Consider the following 24,864-nt stretch of genomic DNA (forward strand, 5'->3'; position numbering starts at 1 on the left):
TTTTATTATAAAACCATTGGCACCGTGGTGCCAATCACATTCTGTATATTTAAACACTAATAACATTTTTGTATTAATGAATGTATTTATTAGTGACATTTCAGTGCATTAAGTACCTATATATATATATATATATATATATATATATATATATATATATATATATATATATATATATATGTGTGTGTGTGTGTGTGTGTGTGTGTGTGTGTGTGTGTGTGTGTGTGTGTGTGTGTGTGTTGGGGGTTTGATTCCCGCTGCTGCCCTGTGTGTGTGAAGTTTACATGTTCTCGAGGGTTTCCTCCCCAAGTCCATGATTGGCATGTCTACAGTGTCCATAATGCATGAACGGGTGCATGAATGGGTGTGTGAATATGCCCTGATATAGATTGGCATTGTATCACTATTTGCTCCCTGGGATAGGCTTCAGGTTTCCCATGACCCTGTAGGATTAGCGGAATAGAAAATTAATGGAAGCTATTTGACTACTGATTACTACATTTGTTTCTTTGTTATCGTGTAAATCTTAACGCAGTAAAATGACTCACATGTGATTTAAAAACAGGCGGACGCGATGACCGCCTAAAGGGCCCTATGTGCTATGGACTGCGCATGCGCGACAGCGCACTCTCCCGTATCGCTCGGTTTGTTTTTGTATCGGCCGCCCGCCGGTTTCCACTGAACCTGACAGCCAGCAAAGGGTCAACAGGACATATATTTTACTCCTTATTTTATTATTTGTTAAATCAGTTATATATATATATCACGTTTCTAGAATGCATCCTGTATCCGTGTCTATCCCTTCTTTTCGTTCAGAGGACAGCGGGTCTGAAAAAGGCTACACGGTGAGTTATTATAAACCTGTTTAACCCGAATTTTGGTTTTTAGGTTTTGTTGGCATAACAAAAAATTTATATATATATATATATAATATTTAATTTATATATATATACATTCAACATAAATATACACACAAGCTGATAATGAATTAATTAAGTCAATGTTTACACCAGTGTGTGCGCGTGTCCTGTTCTGAGATTTATTATTTATCACGCATGCTGTATTTCCAGTTTGAATTGACGCTAAAGCCCGTGCTGCGTTCATTAGCTTCATGTTGTTGTTTGTTTGTTTTCATTTTTTTGTTCCGTCAGGTTTTTAAGATCGAGGTGTTAACGAGCGGGCGGCAGCACACCGTGGAGAAGCGCTACAGTGAGTTTCATGCTCTGCACAAAATGGTGAGCTTTTTCATTTTCACTCAGGAGTGTACTGTCCCTCTGTACTTTCTGTACCTGCCTTGTAGTTTGGTGGTTTTCCGGTGAAAACACCTGCGTTCAAGTGCGCACAAAGTCAGTAGCAAACAACATGTTTTTCGTGGCGGTTGCTTTTGAGATGTGGGTTTCTGATTCAGGGACAATGTTGATGAAAAATACAGTTCAGATGAATTTTTAACCTTTCATGGTTTCATTTTGATAGTTTGACACATCATGTATCACAGTAGATTTTATATGGCCTTGTGGCCCTGCTGAAAAAACACTACACATACCACTACAAACCACCAGCTAACTATTACCATTATTGGTATCCACTAGACATAACATGCCACCAATAGAAGGCAACAAATTACCAGTAAAGAGACCATTACAGTTCAAATTCGCACTTTTAAAATCTGTATACTGTGTTTATGTTTCTGTAAATCTGCTTTGAGACAATGTCTATTGTAAAAAGTGCTATCCAAATAAAATTTTATTGAATTGAATACGGTTTCCATTAAAACTAATACAATTCTCATTAAAGCATTACAAATTCTAGTAACCCTCTAGTGAGGGTTTCTGTTGGGGTTTTTTTTTCAGCATGGGGCCTTCTTTTTAGGAGTGCCTGATGGGTTAATCCCACAGGAGATTGTTAAGCAAGATTGCCAGCTCTTAAAAAATAAAACAAAATTTAAAAAACTCTCACAAATGCCTTAAGCTGAGTCACAATTTTCTTGTATTTATCAAGAAACTGTGATGCACACACACTTCTGCAGTTTGTAAATAAATTTTAAAAAATCATATTCTGGGATGGACATTATCCATCCCCTGATCCCCTTTTCCCTCACCCAAAGTTTGCGATGTTTTCTTCCAAATTTATACAGTTTACCTGGCATTCCAGTGGTACATCAGAAGAAACACATTGAATGAATCTAGCGAAAACATTTTGACCTGATTTTCCTTAATATCCGTGTAGTTCCCTCTACAACAGAAATGGTCCTGAGTGCCGAATTCTTGAAAATCTTCTTAAGAGAAACTCTAAGAAGGTCGTAAGTGCAATTCTTGGAAGAAATTTTTTTTTTTTAAGAAGTTCTCAAATATTTTCTTAAGAATAAAATGACAGTAGTGTAATAGCTACTTTAAAAAAAAAAAAAAAAAAAAAAGGGATAATAAATTGATGCATTTAAAGGTTGGCAGTATTGAATTTGTTGTAGCAATCACTTCCCGGTCATTTATTTGAACGTGCAGGGCGTGAGATGTGTTCGTTTAACAACATTAATCAACATTAACAGCCACAGGAGAATTTACCATTCGGCTAATTCGACATGGAGGAGAAGAAAAGAAACAACTTCAGTAGGCAAGAGCTGGAGGTTCCTATCAAGGAAACATGGATATCATGGATAGACTATCTGCACTTACACTTTCTCTTTGTTTGATGTATAGCATGTGTTTGCAGAAGTTTCGATTGTTAGCTTAAAAAAAAAAGGATCTTGGCGGCCACAGACTTGGCCCAAAAACGCATCACCTGCAGACTTGCTTTTTCTACCCACAGCTTTGGTCAAAACTAGCTGAATATAGCGTAAAACATGAGCCTGGCAACCCCGTTCTCATTCGACAGGACATTTTTTTTTTTCTTGGTAGTTTGTTTCCAGTGGTTCATTGGGCCCCATTGTCTACTCAGGGCCACAACCACTCCATGACGCTTTGAGGATCCGTGTGTTGGATGGGATTTTAGGCTCTCAGGGTTGCATGGATATAAAACAGTGTGTATCAGGCGAAAGTTGGAACGCGGTAGCAACTAAACTGAACCTTAATCGCTGTCTGTGTGTCTCTCTCTCTCTCTCTCTCTCTCTCTCACGCTGAGTCACACTGAAGGAGACGTAGCCTCCCACACCTCAAAGATAGCACTTTTTCCTGAAGCCTTTTGAGTACAGCACTAAATTATTACTATTCTACGATTTAAGCAGCTCCAAATCGTGACATAACGGCTCGACTGCCTTAAATGTGTGTTTCATAATTCAGAGAGGCTCTTTGTATCGTCTCCGACGGCGAGATAAGCACCCATTTACTCAGGTTAAACCGTGCTGTTTGGGGATTTTATATTGTTTAAGCTTTTTTTTGTTTTGGGTTTAAGCGTAATCTCCTAAAGTGTTTATTATGAGAGTATGAGACATGCAGCCTGATGACTGGGAGTGTGGGGCGGTGTATGATTATCATTGAGGGTGTGTGTGTGTGAGTAACGTCTGCGACTTGCTCTTTCACACATGGTTTCACAGATGTTTCGTTATCGATGGTCAGATAGTGTACAGTGGATATAAAAAGTCTGTCAAAACGGCAGGTTTTTGTGATGTAAAAAAAAAGAAAGAAACCGTTAAATCATGTCTCAACTTTTTTTTTTTCACCTTTATTGTGAAATTGCCTCAAATAAATATTAAGAGACTAACGCCCAGAAATTATTTTGGGTAAAAAAAAAAAAAAAAAATCCTTGCTTTGTAAGCTCTTTGCAGCCCATGGCTTTTCCAGTTGGATGTTAATGGGGTGTGTAGACTTTTTTTATCCACTGTACACACAAATGTTTTACGCTTCTTCTGCTCATAGTGTTAAATATTACACGGTCCTAACACAATAACACAGTCGTACAACACAAGTCGGTGAATTTGTTCCTTCCTTATAGCTAAAGAAGATCATTAAACCTCCGGAGCTTCCATCAAAACATGTGAGGAACTGGATCCCTAAAGTTCTGGAGCAGAGAAGACACGGTCTTGAGCTTTATCTTCAGGTACTGAGAGTTTTCTACACATGGGCCCTGGGGCTGTATTCACAAAAATAAGAATATGATTACAAAATATTGTACAAATATTCTTAAGGTTTTTCCTAAGTTAGAAAATAAGAACATGGCAGTTAAGAAGAATTCTTAAGAATCTTTTGTGAATGTAGCTCCTGATCAAGGACGAGTGTGTCATTTTAAAAGAATATGTTAAAATTTCAACAATTTCTCATCCACCAAAAGGTGTTTGATGACTACTGTTTGAATTTTTTGGGGGTTTTTTTTGTTTGTTTTTTTTGCACTGGAGCTACAAGGTTTAGCATTACGCAATATCCACGTCTAAATCACAACATATTTAAGCCAATTTAATATATTATTATAATCCCAACTACTCATTATACGACTCAACGTTCAAATTTGGGGCCACGCCTCCTCTCTGTGTACGATGCCGATGCGTCCGTGCGGTCTGTTTTTAGTTCTGCTATATTTGTTTGATATATAGCGTCAGACCTCAAATAAACAAGGCAGTTTTTAGATACTGAACAATGCCACAAAGCCGTTTGTGGAAAGTGTGATGATTTATGCATGTGGTTTACCTGATGCTAAACTGGTAGCTCTGACATTACAGTACTTGTGGCGGCTGTGGATCAGGTGGTAGAGCGGGTCGTCCACTAATCGTAGGGTCGGCGGTTCGATTCCCGGCCCACGTGACTCCACATGCCGAAGTGTCCTTGGGTAAGACACTGAACCCCAAGTTGCCCCCGATGGCACGTTAGCGCCTAGCAGCTCTGCTACCATTGGTGTGTGTGAATGAGACACAGTGTAAAGCGCTTTGGATAAAAGCGCTATATAAGTGCAGACCATTTACTTGTTGGCTTCATAGCTTCTGTGTCGAACTTGAGTAACACATTTTTGAGCCCCAAACATCTCTTGGACAATGATTACATTTGAGGAACTCCTGTAGCTTTTTGTCTTCTCTATTCTCGCTCTTCTGTGATGACCGTGTCGATGTGTGTTGTTTTTCTGTAGACTATACTCATGGAAAACGAGGTCCTTCCTAAAATATTCCTGGATTTCCTCAACATCCGCCACCTCCCGTCCCTGCCAAAGGCCGAGAGTTGTGGGTAAGGAGTCGCCGCTAGTGTGTAATTTTGGAAAAGGAGAATGGCGCCAATCTGAACGTGTCAAGTGTTAGTAGTCATTTTTCACCGGTTTCTTCTTCTGCTTTCAGATCGTTTGAAACTGAATCCGAGGACTCATGGTATGGCTGTAATTTTATATTGTATGAAATATAATGTCTGTGTTTCTTCATTTTATATATATATATATATATATATATATATATGAGACTGCATTTAACCAAATATATAATTTGCATTGTAAGCATTATATTTCTGGAGGGAGGAGGTCTATGTGGAAATGTCCTTGTGTCCAGAATTGCAGTGTCTACAGTATTCATGTGACGCAGGCAGAAAGAGAAATGTTGCAATGAGTCATGTATGTCTCTGTCTCTCTCTCTCTCTCTCTCTCTCTCTCTCTGTGTCTGTCTGTCTTGCCCTTCCTTCCTTATATCATAATTCTGTTTTCCTTCCCTCTGCAGTAAACTGACACATCAGCCGGCCCTGCTGTTCCTGAGGGACCCCTATCTGCTTCCTGCCTCTAACGGTACATATACACATCACTTCTTCAAATGTAATTTAATAGTCCGTTATTTAAGACGTCCGTCATCCTTAGACTTAATTTAAAATGCGGGTTACGCCAAACGAAATAAACTAGACTATACACGTCGAGGTAAGTACAAACATGAAAAATAAAAATACCTGCTACACTAATTAGGGGTGTAATGATGCATCGTGACGCAAAAATGTGACATGGAAATGCGCGATTCACATCATGGACATCAGCATTGTAATAATTAAGCATGTTCGATACATAGTTAAACGACTTTGGAGCTCTATTTCTGCTACAAAGCTCATTGTTTAATTCGATAATTTCCCCAGACTCGGACAGTTTAAAAAAAAATAAACAATCAATCAAGATTTTCTGGGAAAATTTATAAATGTATTAATTTTTTTAAGATATGGTAAACGTGTAGTACATTTTATTTACAATATTAAACCTAATAGCAAGTGTACATAGCAATTTTTTATTTTCATTTCATACAGATAAAAATGCATGATTTGCATGATTCAGAAATAGAAAAAGGAGTCTTCTCGGTTATCATTTTTCTTCATTGTTCAAGGTTTTGATTCTGAGAATCGGAAATCTCGAAGCTGGTATTGTGAAGCGAATCTACTAACATTAAAGAAACTTCTATGTAGCATTTGTTGTATAAATCATCATTTTCATTTCTAAGCAGACACAATTTAAGGGGGGTATGTCTACTGTCTGGGGCGACGTGGAAGGGAAAATCCACCCTCGGTGACTTTCATGTTGAAATTCTTTTGAATAAACACGTGATCCTTTATTTTTTAATGAAATTCTGAATTGACTTTTTGGACTTCTTTCATCGACACGGTGCTGTATTTTCACTTTGGTTACCGGTTTCCTACGTGTTGTTTGACTACCTGTAGATAGTGGTGCAGTGCGATGCAGCGGCGCTTTAGTCCTTTAGTGTCTCGCCTCCACTTCACCTGTACACTCTGCTCAAACAGATCAACTTCCAAAGCTTTAAATTTAATGCTAATACCACCATCAATCAATGGCATCACAATCATGGTGTCATAGGTTGCTAACTAGCCGAGCCGAGCCTCCGCGGTAACATAGAGCGACTATGCCGTACTGCTGCATTGCATTCTGGGACAATCCATCAAGTCTAATGCTTTCCGCAATGTCTCCAGTACATACATGTTGAATTTCTCATTAGCAGAACATATTTAATGTGTTTCAGGATAGATATTATGTTATGTAAATGAATTTCCCATCATACTGAAATATCATTGTTCCTCACCAACCTCATGAAGCTACAGTGTCTCTTCTTCTAAAAAAAAAAAATACACAGATGTTTTTTTTGTTTTGTTGTTTTTTTGGCAGCACGGCACTGATCTGTTCCTCTTCGTTGCATTGGGGCGTTACACATGGCAGGGTGACAGTCCGTCGCTCAAAATGTTTTTCTTTTCGTTTCCAGACACGTTTTCGAACGTCATCACTGAAGGCGTGATTCATGGAATATTCTACCCAGACCTGCAGCCGAGGTAGACCAGCGCTCTCTCCAGCCAAAATATAACACCTCAGTTTCACGGACAAAGAGGCATTTATACTCTAATCATTTACACAGACACTACAAGAACCTAGTCACAAAGTCCACACTCTTTTTGTTTTGGGTTTTTTTTTCTTGCATGAATAAGGCCCAACATTGTGAATTTATTGCACATCAGCAACTTTTTAAATGTTGACAGTCTTCTTGTTCCATCCAAGAGAAAAACAAGCTGACGTAATTGTGCTACATTTGTGCTGTGAAAAACCTTACTATATCGGAGAGTAGAGCTGGGTGATAAGAAGAAGAAGAAAAAAAAAAAAAAAGAATATTTTTGTGATTAATGCTATTCAATAAAACTATTGATATTTTTCATAAAATATATTAAAGGTGCAGTTTGTAATGTTTAAAAGTGTTTCCAGACCTGTAATAACCACATCGTCTCAGATATAGGTGTATCGAAATATTGATCATTGGGGAAATTTGGCAAGCAGTGGATCTAGCTATTTTCTTTATTTTAGATTTCCGTTAACATTTCTTCTGGTGCAGAACTTGGCTCCGCCCACTGTGCCTTTTCCTTAAACGGTAACTTGCAAGACAAGCGTACTTGCAGCAGAAAGACTGGTGGTTGGACGACGTTTGGGGGGGGATCGGCAGCATGTTCGTTGTGAGTGTAGTTCACCTTACCGACAATAGAGGGTGCTAAATATTGCAAACTGCTCCTTTAACTAGCCAGAAAATATGTAGATGTAGGTTAAACAGAGGCATTTTGAATTGAATCAGTTTCAGTTGATTTTATATGAATTGCACTAGACTCATGATGCAGGAAGCCCCACCCTTTTTTTTTGTTTTTGTTATTTTTGAACCAGGCATTCTGAAATTAGCTGCTAGCAATGTGTGAAAGATTATATCTGAGCTCCAAGAGTTAATTTGACCAAATGACAATATTGAATTATCATAGATGTATTTAAAAAAATAAAAAAAGATTTATTGGTATTGATTATCACCCAGCTCCATCAGACCTTTTTTAAAAAATAAATAAATAAATAAATAAAAAGTGCTTCATTCACAGATCATGATATAGCCTAACTATTACGACTCATGACCCGTACCTGTTCAATAGAGAGGGATGTACTGACCTTAGAGAGGGGAAATATTTCCACTTTGGACCAAACATACTTTTCACAACTGCGGAGTATTCACTGAGCCTTTATACTGAACATTCTTTCATTGACAATGTTGGATAACTTACCTTAACTGTAGTCATACCAATCATGGCATTTATGAAGAAGGGAAACTAATCACAAACTCTTGAGATTCTCCAAATAATTACTGCAGCTGCTAGAAACTGTGAAAGAGAAGTTTATCCGAGTGTACAGTTTACAGGTCTCAATGTCCAGTACATGAGGTGGAAATGGGGGTTGGTTTTAAGTGAGACTCGGCGAAACAGGATTCACTTCCTTCTTCGTTCACTTGAGGTGATTCTAAAAGAATTGCTTAAAAAAAAGAATAAAAATCATCACTTACCCTAAATGTAGCCAGTCAGCCAAGACATTTTTGGAAGTTGTTAGCTTCTTGGCGCTATGATGCTAACATAGTTGGTCTATTGCTGCATTTGACTCGACGTCATTTTCACGACTTCCGTGCACAAAGGGGAGGGCAGGGGGTGGAGGTGGAGGGACGTCTTCATGTTCGTCTGTTCTTTGCAACAATCTAGAAAGCTAATTGTGATGCGTGTTGTGTATTCTCCTCCTCAAAGAGCGTACTGTATAGTCAATATTGTAGATTTAACAAGTGAATGTCTGTATGTTGATTGATCTAAAGCAATGGTCACCAGTCCTGTTCCTAGAGATCTACCTTCCTGAAGACTTTAGTTCCAGCCATAATTGTGCCCACCTAACCATCTTAAGAGGGTCTTGATCAACTAATTGTGGTTGGAGATGAAACCTGCAGAAGGTAGATCTCAAGGAGGAGGCTTGGTGACCACTGATCTAAAGCAAATACATGCGTATATACATGCAGAAGTTATTTAAAGATAAGAAGTGCTACTTTATTGACGTTTGCTTTACTCTCATGCCGTGAGAAGCCATGTTGGTTTGACTTCACGCTGTACACCGGAAAGGTACTTGAGAAGACCACCTCAAGTTGACTAGTAGGAATTTCAGTTTGAGGAGAGATTTTTCTTTGACGCTTTTCCTGGTTTTAGGTTTACGTTTACATTTGGCAGCTCCCTTATCCAGATCAACGTCCATTTATCTCATTTATACAACCGAGCAGTTGAGGGCCTTGTTCAAGGGCCCAGCAGTGGCAGGTTGGCAGTGAACTAGCATTTAAACTCCCCTTCTGATCAGGAGTCCGCTTTCTTAACCGCTGAGCTACCACTTCGAGTCAAACGCAACATATAAAGATGAGCAACAATTCCCCATGTAGCTGAACACTGGAATGTTATACTGGTGGCCATATCGGCCAACTGGAATCATTTCTAATAAATTTAGACTAATACTGCGATTTAAGTCATGACGAGCCTACGAAGATTTGGCTAGAGAAGCAAAAACATCTTGGCTGATTGACCACGTTTAAAGGAACTTTTTAAAAAAAACAACAAAAAAAAACTTTTTCTTGTTAAATCGTTCCTTTAGATGTAATTATGCCAAATATCAGGCATCGACTCATGTTCAAAACTGCTCTAAATAGTGTGTAGGGGTGGGTGATATGACAAGGGTGTCATATTACGATACTCTTACACATCATGTAGTGTGCATCATAATATTTGCCTTTGCTAACAAAGCACGCCAAAAAAACCAGTAGAGCCACTGTATACGTTTCTATGAAAATACGTAACCAAGATCATGATGATGAAGGAAGTGATGGGTTAAAAAGGTGGATTTTAACGTCCAAACGGCTCAACGGAGTCGGTCAGTTCTAGACGAGATCCAGGACAATACCCTGAGCAAAGTATCATGTACTGTGAGGCTGTTCTATTGTCTTATACCACAGCGCTGTTGAATTCTCAATTCTGATTGGTCAGAAGGTGTTAAAGGAAATTATTTAACACCAGATACTAGTGCAGCTGCAAATCACGGGTTTATATTAACGTGTGCATTCCGATATGTCCTCATTTCCATAGTAACGGCTAATCCACAGGGAGTCGCACGGCAGACGCTCCACACAAACGGATCTTTAAAAATGTGTGCAAGTGTTTATATGGTGAAATTTTTTTTTTTTTTCCCTATGAGATGCTTACCATTTTATGGAAGGCATCTCCAGTGGGAGCACTTTGTAACAGTCAGTAAGGTTTCCGATACAGGAGAGTCTTCAAGACAGAGGACTTGTCGTCGTTTTGTTTATTTTCGTATTAACTTTTTTTTAAAAAGAAGAAAAAAAAAAAAAAAGGGAGGCTGGTGAGAAAAGCTGCTATAACACAAGTGATAACAGGAGCGAACTTGTTTTTCAGAGACGATCATCAACATTAAATGCAACTATAAATAGAACTGAGTGTCATTGTTTAATAAATACATTTTAATACTTGGGGAAATTGCTGTGGTACAAGAGGAATAAAACACGGGACGGAGTTTAAGAGGAAAATGAAAATGTAGTGTGGTGTTGGTTATTTTCCTATAGCAGCACACAGCCAAGGGTTTTATTCCTTACTTCATCCAACCCTAATAACATGTCAGCGTAGATTTATCAGAAATGAAATAATTACATGCTGTAACACTAGTTCACGATGTATTGGATTGAAATTTGGTCGAGTTGTCTGAAACTGTGACTCGACGCAGACACTAACAACTTTTATTTACAACAACTTTTATTTATAACAACTTTATCAATGTATTTATAGCTGACGTCTTGTTTTGGTTGAAAATTGTAACATTTCCGAGCAAATTTCTTTTCTTTGTTACTATTCAGCATTTCTGATATTGTGATTTTTGTATATGTATGTACTGTGTGCCATGATACTCAAAAGCCCAGGGTTCCTGGTTACTGTCGACTCTGAACCCTGTGTAACGCACTTTAGACAGAATCATGATTGTTATTAAACTGTATAGTATATTTAAAAATAATAATAAAAAAAACAGCAATAAAATAGTACATTCTAAAAATGAGTCCTGTCACTGTTTTGTTTTTTTTTTTTTTTATTCTATTTTGTCATGTAAAAATACATTATTTGTATAGTTAAGGTAAAAATGATTCACATCAGATTGTAAACATATTTCTCATGCCATTACAAAATGGTCTCATTTTAATATAAAACTTGGATTATGGGATTGCCTTACCCGAGGGATACGTCCGATGTACGATCAGCCATAACGTTAAAACCTCCTGTCTAGTATTGCGTAGGTCCCTGTCAAAACCGCTCGGACTCATCAAGGCATGGACTCCTCTTAAAGATCCTTTAAGTCCTGTAAGTTGCGAGATCGGACTTGTTCGTCCAGTACGTCACACAGTTGCGAGATCTGTTGAATTTGGAGGCCGAGTCGACACCTTGAACTCTTTGTCGTGTTCCTCAAACCGTTCCTGAACAATATTTGTGGTGTGTCAGGGTGTATTATCCTGCTGAAAGATTCCACTGTGATTAGGGAATACCGTTGCCGTGAAGGCGTGTACGTGATCTGTGACAATGTTTAGGTAGGTGGTACATGTCAAAGTAACATCTACATGAATGCCAGGACCCAAGGTTTGTGCGGTGGCCAGGGGTCAGCATGGGCACTCTGACCGGTCTGCAGCTATGCGGCCCCATACGCACGTTGCACTGTGTGTTCTGACACCTTTCTATCATAGCCATCATTAACTTTTTCAGCAATATGTGCTACAGTAGCTCTTCTGTTGGATTGGACCAGATGGGCTAGCTTTCAATCCCTACGTGCATCAATGAGCCTTGGGCGTCCATGACCCTGTCGCCGGTTCAACGGTTGTCTTTCCTTGGAGCACTTTTGGTAGGTATTAACCGCTGCATACCAGGACACCCCACAAGACCTGCTGTTACGGAGACGCTCCGACCCGGTCGTCTAGCCATCACAATCAGGCCCTTGTCAAAGTCGCTCAGATCCTTACGCTTGCCCATTTTTCCTGCTTCCAACACATCGACTTCAAGAACTGAATATTCACTTGCTGTCTAATCAATATATCCCACCCCTGGACATGTGCCATTGTAATGAGATAATCAATGTTATTCCCTTCATCCATCCATGGTTTTAATGTTATGGCTGATGGGTGCATGTTTCAGGTTTGTAGTTTGTGGGCGTGGCCTGTCCAGCGCTTCTAATAAGTATACGCTCGAGGCTGATGCATGTTAGTGTTACTTCTATCTAAAACATGTCTGAATATTGTATTAAGAAAGGGGGATGCAGTTCAGTGGAGGTTTTGCTATCAGACTCCAAGTGTGCCTTCTTATTAAACCTAGTAGTGTGTGTGTGTGTGTGTTCAATGGAACCCAGATGTGGAGCCAAAAAATGAACATTATTGTGTGTTGCACGTTGCCAGGTACCACATAACCGATTGTTCATGTCCATTAAAGAACGATGAATACTACGCTGCATTGTTTTTGTTTTTTAATTATCTTATATCAAAAATTTGTTCATCACTGCTCATTTTCACACTATTCCATCATCTGACACTCACATTAACTGCTTCAAGGGGATTTCTCGTGTAAACAAACCAGCTAAGCCATATGGACGCTTAGTGAAGGATAAAAATACAGCAGCAAAATAAGATCTATCCTGGCATAATACATTGTGTAGTTTGCATAGTGTGTAACAGTTAGTGTTTGAGTGGGGGGGGCAACAATTTAATGTTAAGATGTCCTTAACTTCAAATTCAGTAACATTGTACCTGATTTCATTTTCTGAAATAGCACTGCAAGGATTAAACATGATGTGTGTGCTCGAGATTGGATTTGAACACAATGTTATGACCGTAAACCTTTCCACGGATCGATCCGGAATGACCTTGTAACACCTTTTGGTAGCTCCAGCGCGTGATGTCACAACTCTCGGTGTTCCATCTCGTCTTTGAGCTGCTCGTTTTGGTTGACGGCTGTCTCGGGTGCCTTCATGTTGGCGTAGTCCACTTCCCTCCTGAGCTGCTCCAGAGGAGGCAAACCGAAGACCAGGTTTCTCATCGCGATGGTAGTCATTAGAAACCTACATGCGTTAAATAAGATTAGACTTTTTTTCCATGATTAGGTCTCTAATGGCTAAGGTCACTGCTTAATCCTTCGTTTCTTATCATGTTCTACATACCTTCCAGGTTATTTGTACAAGTAATGAATACAAAAAAATCTCTCTATTGCACCTTTAAAAGGTTCATACGGTTTATTTACAGTGAGGGAAAAAAGTATTTGATCCCCTGCTGATTTTGTACGTTTGCCCACTGACAAAGAAATGATCAGTCTATAATTTTAATGGTATGTTTATTTGAACATTCAGAGACAGAATGACAACAAGAAAATCCAGAAAAACGCATGTCAAAAATGTTATAACTTGATTTGCATTTTAATGAGGGAAATAAGTATTTGACCCCCTCTCAATCAGAAAGATTTCTGGCTCCCAGGTGTCTTTTATACAGGTAACGAGCTGAGATTAGGAGCACACTCTTAAAGGGAGTGCTCCTAATCTCAGCTTGTTACCTGTATAAAAGACACATGTCCACAGAAGCAATCAATCAATCAGATTCCAAACTCTCCACCATGGCCAAGACCAAAGAGCTCTCCAAGGATGTCAGGGACAAGATTGTAGACCTACACAAGTCTGGAATGGGCTACAAGACCATTGCCAAGCAGCTTGGTGAGAAGGTGACAACAGTTGGTGCGATTATTCGCAAATGGAAGAAACACAAAAGAATCAATCTCCCTTGGCCTGGGGCTCCATGCAAGATCTCACCTCGTGGAGTTGCAATGATCATGAGAATAGTGAGGAATCAGCCCAGAACTACACGGGAGGATCTTGTCAATGATCTCAAGGCAGCTGGGACCATAGTCACCAAGAAAACAATTGGTAACACACGACGCCGTGAAGGACTGAAATCCTGCAGCGCCCGCAAGGTCCGCTGCTCAAGAAAGCACATATACATGCCCGTCTGAAGTTTGCCAGTGAACATCTGAATGATTCAGAGGACAACTGGGTGAAAGTGATGTGGTCAGATGAGACCAAAATGGAGCTCTTTGGCATCAACTCAACTCGCCGTGTTTGGAGGAGGAGGAATGCTGCCTATGACCCCAAGAACACCATCCCCACCGTCAAACATGGAGGTGGAAACATTATGCTTTGGGGGTTTTTTTCTGCTAAGGGGACAGGACAACTTCACCACATCAAAGGGACGATGGACGGGGCCATGTACCATCAAATCTTGGGTGAGAACCTCCTTCCCTCAGCCAGGGCATTGAAAATGGGTCGTGGATGGATATTCCAGCATGACATTGACCCAAAACACACGGCCAAGGCAACAAAGGAGTGGCTCAAGAAGTAGCACATTAAGGTCCTGGAGTGGCCTAGCCAGTCTCCAGACCTTAATCCCATAGAAAATCTGTGGAGGGAGCTGAAGGTTCGAGTTGCCAAACGTCAGCCTCGAAACCTTAATGACTTGGAGAAGATCTGCAAAGAGGAGTGGGACAAAATCCCTCCTGAGATGTGTGCAAACCTGGTGGCCAACTACAAGAAACGTCTGACCTCTGTGATTGCCAACAAGGGTTTTGCCACCAAGTACTAAGTCATGTTTTGCAGAGGGGTCAAATACATATTTCCCTCATTAAAATGCAAATCAATTCGTAGCATTTTTGACATGCGTTTTTGTGGATTTTCTTGTTGTTATTCTGTCTCTCACTGTTCAAATAAATCTACCATTAAAATTATAGAATGATAATTTCTTTGTCAGTGGGCAAACGTACAAAATCAGCAGGGGATCAAATACTTATTTCCCTCACTGTATATCACAGTGCCGTTGAATTCTGATTGGTCCAGCCAGTGTCTGTCATGGTATGTGGGCGTGTCAGTGCCCATGGCATGGGTAACTTGCACATCTGTGAGGGCAGCGTTAATGCAGAACGATACGTACACATTTTGGAGCAACATACGCTGCCATCCAGAGCAGGACGACGCCGAACCACATTCTGCCCGGAGTACAAGCGCACGGTTGTGTAAGCAGAGGGAATTGGGGTTGTATTTAAAACTAGCGTGAACACTGTTGCTAGACAACTAGGGAACATGAATGCCAAGCATAAGCTAGCTTATAACTACAGCTAACAATTTAGTAGTTAGCGCACAGTGAAGTCTCTATTTGGGTAACGTAAACGCACAGTGACAGTGAACACGAGACAAAACTATCGGGAATGTCGTGTTTTCAAATGACTGTGAAAAGCCTCAGTATGACTAAAATGACACTGTTAGCATCAACTGCTAAATGAACTGCCATGGGTTCTGAGCCTACATGTTGAGAATCTATTGACTGGCTGCCTCGCTTCTGCTCTGTGATGACTCAGCAGTTATAATTAGCGTCTTTGGTGTGAAGAACATTCTCCACAGCACTAGTTGGGCAAAAAATGTTCTCGTTTTATATCTGGTTTTGGGGACTGAATGTCTCTTTAGGTATCTGATGAAAATATCAGGTTTATGTAAACAATCTTACCCTCTTCGGATCATGTAGTATTTTTTCGTGACGAATCGGTTGAACCTTTCGAGCATGGACGCCTCTCGTCGTTTTTTCGCTTCCTGCATGCGCTTTTGCCGCTTGAGGAAGAGCCGTACCAGCGGGTCTGTGGCGTTGACCTCTGACCCCTCGTCGTCGAAACCGGTTATAAGTGGCTGCAGCTCTGGGGGCAGAGGCTCTGTCTCTGAAAGACGGTTTGAATTGCGAGATCCGTGTTAGACCTACATAATTGATCGGAATTCAACGAGTCGTCGTCGTAAATCTTATTACATATCATCAATAATTCATATCGCTAGTCACTAAACTTCAAGCCAAATTAATTCACTCCTAAAGCCTCCGAAAGAAAGGACCGTGTTTAACAAACCTTTGCCGTCCTTCCTTTAGTTCTCACTGGAGCTACGAAGCCGAGAGCACTGACCTGTCCCGTTGCGGACTTTCTCCTGAATCTCCAAAAGCTTGGTGAAGTTCTTCTGCAGCGCCGCTTCAGTGGTGTTCACGTAGATGTACATGTAGCAGGACGGGGAATCGGTCACAGTGTACACTTTGTGGTATGCTCCAGCAGGAAGCTACGTAAGAGATGCACAGATAAGGTTACACATCTATCAGAGGGTCATTAGCCTCAGTTAAAGCTGATAAAGTATACGCAGATATTCTGTGTGTTCGGTGTCTTCTCACTGTTCTAGTTAGACGTCTACAGCTTTCGGCGTCTGATTTCAGTGTGTGCGTGAGTGTACCTGTACCTGCATCTTTTCTCCTGGAGTGAGTGTGTAGTTCTTCTTCTCGTCCACTATCTCCACCTTCACGTTGCCCTGCAGTACCTGAACACTGGTGTTCCCCAGATCCTCGCTGACGTAGTTCTCTAGATGGAGGCCTGCCAATGTAATGCCGCAAAGGTCAAAGGTCAATGGCAATGAGCGTAGTGCTCCAGAATGCTGCTGCAAATAGCAGGAAGGTGCTGAATCATTTGTTAGTGTATTTATGACAGACCTGCTACTTCTGCGTTTACGCTACTTACAATAGCCGCTTATACCTTTAAAAGTGACTCATACGACACCGAGACATATCTATAGATTTCTCCTAGAGGTTGCATATCATACTCCTGAGCAACATATGGAGTATAGAGACTGGTGCGTACCTGGGAAGTCAGCTATAAAGACCACTTCCGTCTGGTTGTCCAGTGTCCCCTCAATCTCCTCAAACTTCTTCCTCCATGGGGACAAGTCGACCAGCAGGGGCATGAGCCACGGGTTGGTACGAAACGGGGACCAGTCTGCTTTCACGAGGTCAACACGGGGGTCAAATATCCTTCAGTCAGTGGAGAGAAAAAAGAAATAGAAGACAATGCTCTATTGTTTATCTTCTGCTGAGTTCGGGTCAGACCCCCCCCCACGTTACTTTACTTCTTATTTGCATAAAGTTAAACGCCACATTTGGGCATCGTTTGCTCCGCCCATCTCTCTCGCTAACGGTCGTTCCGCCTCCTGTTGCTGAAGATCAATCTGAATTTTTAAATACTGATGGCAAAACTGCATCCAATCACCTCTTTTAATCCTCAAACCCTTACCTCTGTTGGAAGCGGTCGTTAATGGACACCCAGATATCGAAGTAAATCTGGGGCTCGCTGATGTTGTAGTGGGGCAGAGTGCGGCTCAGGCACGTAGCGTACTGCTTCAGCATGTCTCCGTGATCCTTCCATCTCCGACTCTGCGTAAAAACCTGCAGCGAATCAAATTACACCGTTACAGCGTGGTCCGGAAGGAAGTGGACAGCCAGCAGATTTGTTGTTACGTACAGTGCGGTCCTAAAGTCTGAATCTGCTATTAATAATTCGTTCGTCAAAACCAAATGCGGCATTCGTTTCGGTTTGTACACGTTATCCGGGAATCCACGTTTCACTGTTGGAGCGCGTAGTGGGAACATTACCCCGGGGTTGAGGTAGCCGATCTCTCCCGTTACTCCGTCTTTGTAGGTGATTTTAACGTGCTGGTGGGAACGAGAGTGGACCATCATGTCCCACGAGTAACCGTACAGCCCGTTAGTCCAGTTATTGTATCCCTATAGAGAACCCAGAGATAAATATATCAGCATTTGTAATAAAATCTGATGCGTTATATGTTTTACTCACAATCTGATAAAGTATAATGACAATACACAAGTGAACACAGACAGGACTCTATGGAGTCTGAATGTCATTTACCAGACAGAACATATAGTTAAGAAAGAAAGAAATTACTTTTGTAATGAAATGGGAGTAAGGCAGGAAAAACTGCTCCGCGATATACACAATGGTGAAGATGGCGGCCATCTTGTGTCTGAAGCGATGTGCCGAGGGTTTAGGGACTGTCTGCGTGTCTGTTCGCTCGGTCGAACTGCTTGACGGACTTGGATACAGACACGAGGCGCTCGGTTGAGGAGGCGGAGTCACCATGGGCAGGACGGGCCAAAGGAACTCTGGGAAGTGGCCGAAGAAGCGCCTGGGCCAGTCGGCATAGCAGAACAGGGGACTCGTGGCCAGCATGGTATAGGCGAACATTCCTGAATAGGTTCAAAATAAAATAAAAATTACCTGAGTATCATCAAAAGAATTAGGCTTCAAGTTACTCTAGATTGTACTCAAAATACCCAATACATCCTCTATTTGTCTCGATTATAAGCTTTATATTGGAATGTATAAATCCTGTCCCATGTGTAGACAGATGTGTGTGTAGAGCTGAAATGAGACATGGAGGGAAATGGACGTCACCCAAATCAAAATTGTGCTTTTTACAAACACTGATCATTTGTGATATGTTTATTTCATGCCTCAAGCGAGCCAAACACCATCTCTTTAACAGATAATTATATAAAAAAAGAGTATTTAAAAAAAAATGAATCATATTAATCTTAGAACAGCATTAAACTCTTGACCATCTGTCTTAACAGACTCATAATGAAATGATAAATTGTTCATGACACTGAATTGCACATTACTGCTGTCCTCTGGGAAAACCGCTCTATATATCATCCTACAATTATTAGTTATCGAAGCTGACCCGCTGTGTTGAGCCTCTTACCGATGTCGAAGAGTTGCGAGTTCATGCAGTGAAAGTAGCTGACGAAGAAGAAGGCGACCGGGCGCGTGGCGTCGAAAAATAGCAGATAACCAGCCGTGAGATCCAGGATGAGACCTCCACCATGGACCACCATCAGGCTGACCAACTCCACAGGCAGGATCACCCTAATAAAACAAAGTGGGTTTCACATTTCAGTGTTGTTATGGATGAACTCGGCTGATCAGCTCATGGCGGGCTTGAACAGATGAGAACAAGCAAGTAAATATGTCTTAAACCTATTAAAGTATCAGTTTAACAAAATATTCAAATGTACAGAATTTTCCTCTCATCACAAACGCAGTCGAAAAAAATGAAAGAAGCCAACAGATACCCAGCATGCACTACATTTCTGCTGTAATTCTGGGTTTCATAGTAACAGTTTAACTTTACCGTACACTAGTGCCGTACCTCAACGCCGTTTTTAACACGCCCCTTTGTGGGAACGCCATCTTAGGGGTCACTGCATTTGCTTAAGTCAAGTTTATTAAACTGATCCCTTAGAAGTGTGTGAGCAAGTCCACATGGAACCTAGAATTTAGCAGCAGAACGTGGCCAGGAATCATTGTGATTGGGGGGGGTCCGAGGTTTTTTTTTCAGCCATTTTTTCAATGCAAGGGAAAGTGCGTTCCTATTTTTAAACCTGCTTCTTATTTATTTTATTTTATTTATTCTTATATTATTTTTCCCTCCTCCCCAAGTGGGTGACAAATGGGAGTTGACGAGTAAAGAAGCAGGGCTTAGTTATTTGTCATATATTCAGTGGTACTTCAAATGATTAGTCTTTCTATATGTTTATTTCAGAGTGTTTCAGTACGTTTCTGAATTTCAGTGTTTCAGTACGTTTCTGCATTTCAGCATTTCAGTACGTTTCTGCATTTCAGAGTGTTTCAGTACGTTTCTGCATTTCAGAGTGTTTCAGTACGTTTCTGAATTTCAGTGTTTCAGTACGTTTCTGCATTTCAGTGTTTCAGTACGTTTCTGCATTTCAGAGTGTTTCAGTACGTTTCTGAATTTCAGTGTTTCAGTACGTTTCTGCATTTCAGTGTTTCAGTACGTTTCTGCATTTCAGAGTGTTTCAGTACGTTTCTGAATTTCAGTGTTTCAGTACGTTTCTGCATTTCAGTGTTTCAATACGTTTCTGCATTTCAGTACGTTTCTGCATTTCAGTGTTTCAATACGTTTCTGCATTTCAGTACGTTTCTGCATTTCAGTTCGTTTCTGCATTTCAGTACGTTTCTGCATTTCAGTGTTTCAGTACGTTTCTGCATTTCAGTACGTTTCTGCATTTCAGTACGTTTCTGCATTTCAGTGTTTCAATACGTTTCTGCATTTCAGTACGTTTCTGCATTTCAGTGTTTCAATACGTTTCTGCATTTCAGTGTTTCAATACGTTTCTGCATTTCAGTATGTTTCTGCATTTCAGTGTTTCACTACATTTCTGCCTTTCAGTACGTTTCTGCATTTCATTGTTTCAGTGTGTTTGCGTTTCAGTGTTTTTCTGTGTTTCATTGCATTTCATTGTGTTTCGGTGTGTTTGTATGTCATTGTATTGTCGTTGACGAGTAATGAATAGTCCTTTGTCATCAGTAGTGCATCAAATAATTAGCCTTATGCCGAGCTTTAAAAAAAAAGGCAGAAAGGTTATCTGACTCACTTGAAAGGGTCAAACAGCCAATGATGAGCCAGATATTTCATGGAGTAACCCTCCACCCAATCAGCATCCAGCTTCTTCACCCCAGCGAGGAAGTAGACTATGAAGATCTGTCAAGCAAACAAAAAAGTTCTACCTATCTACGTATAAAAATGATGCATCACAAATCCCATTATACGTCAGCGTAATGAGGAGTGGCGCTGATAAAACTTCATCTACTGTTTAACACAAACCTGCGTTCTGAGCAGAGTGTAATTCCACAACGGCACATGTGCGTTCCTCTTCCTAGGGTTACGGAGTCCATCGACTGACCTACAGAACAGCACAAAAGCCCACGAATGAGATTTCCTTCATAGAAATTCAACACTGAAACATTCAAAGCTATTATGCATTATTACCCGAAACAATTAAGAAGGTTACGGGTGAGAGTGAGACAATTCTGCATAATTTATTCTCACAAAATGAGATATTTAAGCGATTGTTTAAATGATTAGCTTCCTACGAACCTGAGTAACACACAGAATGTAATTATATAACATGACTTTACTATAACAACAATTAACGTCTGGTTTAAAAAGTGTTTCGAGTGCATTTTTAAGGGAATCTGTAGAGGGGACGCAACAAAATATTAAATATTAATCATTCTGTTAGACTTCTATCTACGTCCATGGCCTCACCAGTATCTGTTGGCGTCCATCAGCGTGAGCTGGAAGCCGATGAGCCCGTACAGGTACGAGTGATTGTTCCAGGCCGTTTTGTCCAGGAAGAAAATGTACCAGTAAGTGGAGATGAACATGAGGCAGGAGAGGCGGTAAAAACAGCCGAGCATGATACCAACAGCACCTGTGTCACACACACACACACACACACACACACACAGGTGGATATGTTTAATTTAATCAGCCATTTACAAACTTGACCATATGACGTTACCACTTAGCTTTTTCCCCATATAGCAACATTTTACTGGTAACACAATAATATACATCTCCTAATGTTAGCTAGCTCGCTATAAAGCTTAGCTATTTGTTTAAGCTATAATATAATAATTACTCTATTGTTAACTAGCAAACTTAGCTAGCTAGAAGCTTTACCTAATAGTATTGGGTAAATACTGAACTAACACAGAACTAAATCTAAATTAGTTTGCCTCATGTTAGCTAGCGATTTATTTTACTTACCCTACATAATCAGAACATTTTCCTGAAGTAAGCTAGCTGTATAATAGTTTTAAAACACAGACCTCGTTTTAAATTAGTTTGCCTCGTGTTAGCTAGCGAAACTAGCTACATATTTACCAAGTCTACATGATTAAATAGTTTTCCTGAAGTAAGCTAGCTTGATTTTATAGAGAATTTATATAATAGTTTTTAAGCAGAACTAAATTTAAATTAGCCTACCTCGTGTTAGCTAGCGAACCTAGCTACATATTTACCTAGTCTACATGAAACTAGATAATCCATGAGACAGGCAAATGAATTTGTTTGCCTAATGGCAGCTACATTGCTATAGAACTTGTTCTCTCACTTAGAGGACACCTCAGTAATAAACAATGCTGGCATGGAGGCAGTCAGCCCGTGGCACTGCTGAGGTGTTATGGCAGCCCAGGTTGCTTTGATAGTGGCGTTCAGCTCGTCTGTATTGTTGGGTCTGGTGTCTCTCATGGATTCTCTATGGGGTTCGGGTCAGGCGAGTCGGCTGGCCAATCAAGCACAGTAACAACATGGTCAGCAAACCAGTTACTAATCGTTTTGGCACTGTGAGCAGGTGCCTGAGTCCTGCTGGAAAAGGAAATCAGCATCTTGCATATATTACATACGTTCTAGCTCACTGATAGTACAGATTTATCCCTAGGACTGTCTCTGGATATGTCGTATTTCTTATTCCTTGTGTGGTGATAACGCTTCTTGGCTCACCCTGCTGTAGGCCTCTTTCCTTTTTATCTATTCCCACCATCCCTTCTATTCTTCTTCTCTCCTCTCTACTCAAGCTTGGCTTTTCCAGTGTTTGGATTGGACTGCTTTAGCCTTTCTGAAGTTATACTTCTGTTGGTGAAAACCTGATCTGGAGATACTCCATGCGATACTCCACAAATAAACACTGAAGATCACTCCAATCGAACTTCTTTACTGAATTTCCAACACTAGGATTGTACATATTTCGTATCCTTGGATATTCACGTGATAACTGATAGTACGGTGAAGTAATGCCATCGTTAGATAGTAGCTAATAGTTGTGAGTTAATTATTAAAGCAGGAGTTGAAATGGGTTAAACGGTTAACGCTGCGGCCTTCGGGACTGAAACGAAATTGCAGAAATAAGCCCACTGACCGAAGAACATCACCAGATAGACAAGGTACATCCAGTCCATAGGCAGAGGCTCCAGGAAGTTGAAGAGAGGGAAGCGGCACACAGGAGCCCCGTCCAGGTATTTATAATCCAGGTGACTGAGGCCGCGTTCCTGCGTGACGTCCACAGCCATCAGCATACCTGTGAATAACACAGCAGTGTGTTTGTTAGCACAGCTACACACCTGTAAGAGGAGGAAGTAACTAGAAGGAACCTCGAACCAAATCATGATGTACTAAACCAAGACGTTCCCTTTAGGAACACGACCATTAGCCTTGATGTGTTTCAGGGTGTTCCTTTAACGTCTGGATTAAACCCATTTCATTTCACCATTTAGAGCCATCGGCTGTGTTTCCGGGACCCCACTGAGACCCGCTGGACTAACTGACCAGGCACAGAACATTCTAGAAACCCTCAAGGAAATGTCTGGATTTATCTGGAGACTTGAATCAAACTACTTCCTTCCTGCGTTCCTGAGTCTGAACCCCTGAATCAGGTCTAAAATCACAGGAACACCTGCTCACCAAAGAGGCAGCGGAAGATACCGAGCGATGCCGGGTCAGTGGGACGATTCAGGAGGCAGACGAAGCGGTGCCACGAGGACAGGTCCTCCTTCTCGAAGCCAAAAAGACGCTGCATTCGGCTCCTGACCTGCGGGTCTGTGGCTGCTCCATTTCCTCCTCCATTTCCTCCACTTGACTTTTTGGGCTTCTTAGTAGATGGAGCTCCTGTGATTGTAGACAAATCAGTGGGAAAAATAAATATAATAACTTGTTTAATCACACTGAACGTTATCTTTCAAGATAATATCAGGTTTATCCTCTGCAGATGCATGTGCATGTGTATAAACAACTTTCAGAATCTAACACACATCAACAGGAAGATCATAATACATGCGAGACAATAAATTATTAAAGAGGAGCTAGCTAATAACAATAACAACATTCAATGCATATGTGTATTAAATGTGTTGTGTTTATTCTGCCCAGGTGCGCTGGAGGTGTTTACCTGCGCTCGTGCCCGCTGCCATTTTATCGCGTGTACCGGATGTTGAAATCACGGCGCGTGGATATGCTCTGGACACGTAAACCGATGGTCTACGTGTCAAACAGCAGTACTACCTGAACTCCCCTTAGTTCCTTCCTACCCGTTTTAAGACAAATCCCGCCTTCGTTCACTCCAACAGGCTAGCGCTACTGTTGATAACTTACGTGATAAAGATACGTCCATGCCTCCGCCATATTGGAAAGGTCCTCCTCATATGTATGTTCGATACGTTCTCGTACAATTTGTTTTCTTACAAACGTCAGAAATATTTTTTTTAGATACCTCATTTATTCCAAATAACAAATAAACCGTACACAGTAAATTAAGATTAAATAGATAAATGCCCTGTAAGTTAATTTTGCGTTTTGATTAAAAAACAAGATAAATTAGAATTTTTAATCAAATTAAATAAAAATGAAGTTCACTAAGTTTAAAATAATAATAATAATAATAAAGACGTTTCGTCTTTAGACACCTTTTATTCAGTTTACTTTCATTGTGCTGTTAAACGTTCAATCGCGTTTTGTTGTTGCTACGGAAACGTCTCAATTGTCCAATCCAGGGGTCGGTCGTGAAGACGAGCTAACCAATCACAGAGCAAGAGGCGGGACTGTCTGTGAATACGGGTGGGGAAACAACGCACAATAAGAACGCCGGTCAGTTATTATCCAGAAAGCCGAAAGGAATTTGGCAGCGTTGTAGAATTTCATTGGCTGGTGACAGGCGAAAAGGAACGCCCACTGAATGACTGTTGTGTCTCAACAGTGCCTCTTGTGGATAAAATCCGTTATGACAATACAGTTTTCAGTTGTTGTTTTTTTTTTTTTTTTTTTTTTAAAAACGTAGTAATATTTTTAAAAAATAATTAA

The 24,864-nt window shown here is 40.6% G+C and overlaps 2 protein-coding genes across 3 annotated transcripts; one reads left to right on the forward strand and one right to left on the reverse strand.

The window, feature by feature from the left end:
* Positions 1-610: 610 nt before the first annotated feature.
* snx24 (sorting nexin 24) lies at positions 611-10,085 on the forward strand. The gene is made up of 7 exons (XM_017488609.3): positions 611-845; positions 1,152-1,235; positions 3,925-4,029; positions 5,047-5,141; positions 5,249-5,278; positions 5,618-5,682; positions 7,145-10,085. The coding sequence occupies exons 1-7, from the start codon at positions 777-779 to the stop codon at positions 7,213-7,215; spliced, it is 519 nt and encodes a 172-aa protein (XP_017344098.1). The 5' UTR covers positions 611-776; the 3' UTR covers positions 7,216-10,085.
* Positions 10,086-12,750: 2,665 nt separating this feature from the next.
* On the reverse strand, positions 12,751-24,112 carry ggcx (gamma-glutamyl carboxylase). 2 transcript variants are annotated; one of them, XM_017488599.3, is made up of 15 exons: positions 23,957-24,112; positions 23,473-23,676; positions 22,931-23,089; positions 21,277-21,442; positions 20,833-20,911; positions 20,603-20,709; positions 18,910-19,073; positions 18,090-18,391; positions 17,780-17,911; positions 17,421-17,572; positions 16,992-17,161; positions 16,597-16,727; positions 16,275-16,422; positions 15,836-16,040; positions 12,751-13,356 (listed from the first exon to the last, which is right to left on the reverse strand). In XM_017488599.3, the coding sequence occupies exons 1-15, from the start codon at positions 23,976-23,978 to the stop codon at positions 13,197-13,199; spliced, it is 2,301 nt and encodes a 766-aa protein (XP_017344088.1). In that variant the 5' UTR covers positions 23,979-24,112; the 3' UTR covers positions 12,751-13,196. The 2 variants fall into 2 exon arrangements, with proteins under 2 accessions (XP_017344088.1, XP_053542679.1); XM_053686704.1 differs by having other exon boundaries at positions 16,591-16,727.
* Between the last annotated feature and the right edge of the window lie 752 nt (positions 24,113-24,864).

This window comes from Ictalurus punctatus, chromosome 16 (genome assembly GCF_001660625.3).
Source record: "Ictalurus punctatus breed USDA103 chromosome 16, Coco_2.0, whole genome shotgun sequence".
In the NCBI taxonomy this organism is placed as follows: domain Eukaryota; kingdom Metazoa; phylum Chordata; class Actinopteri; order Siluriformes; family Ictaluridae; genus Ictalurus; species Ictalurus punctatus.

Coding starts and splice junctions, on each gene's coding strand:
- snx24 (XM_017488609.3), top strand. CDS start 777: ATGCATCCTGTATCCGTGTCTATCCCTTCTTTTCGTTCAGAGGACAGC. Junction 1,236..3,924: donor TTCATGCTCTGCACAAAATG/GTGAGCTTTTTC, acceptor CCTTCCTTATAG/CTAAAGAAGATCATTAAACC. Junction 5,683..7,144: donor TCTGCTTCCTGCCTCTAACG/GTACATATACAC, acceptor TTTCGTTTCCAG/ACACGTTTTCGAACGTCATC.
- ggcx (XM_053686704.1), bottom strand. CDS start 23,978: ATGGCAGCGGGCACGAGCGCAG. Junction 16,423..16,590: donor GAGAAAAGATGCAGGTACAG/GTACACTCACGC, acceptor TCTCTTACGTAG/CTTCCTGCTGGAGCATACCA. Junction 16,041..16,274: donor GAAAGTCCGCAACGGGACAG/GTCAGTGCTCTC, acceptor ACCGTCTTTCAG/AGACAGAGCCTCTGCCCCCA.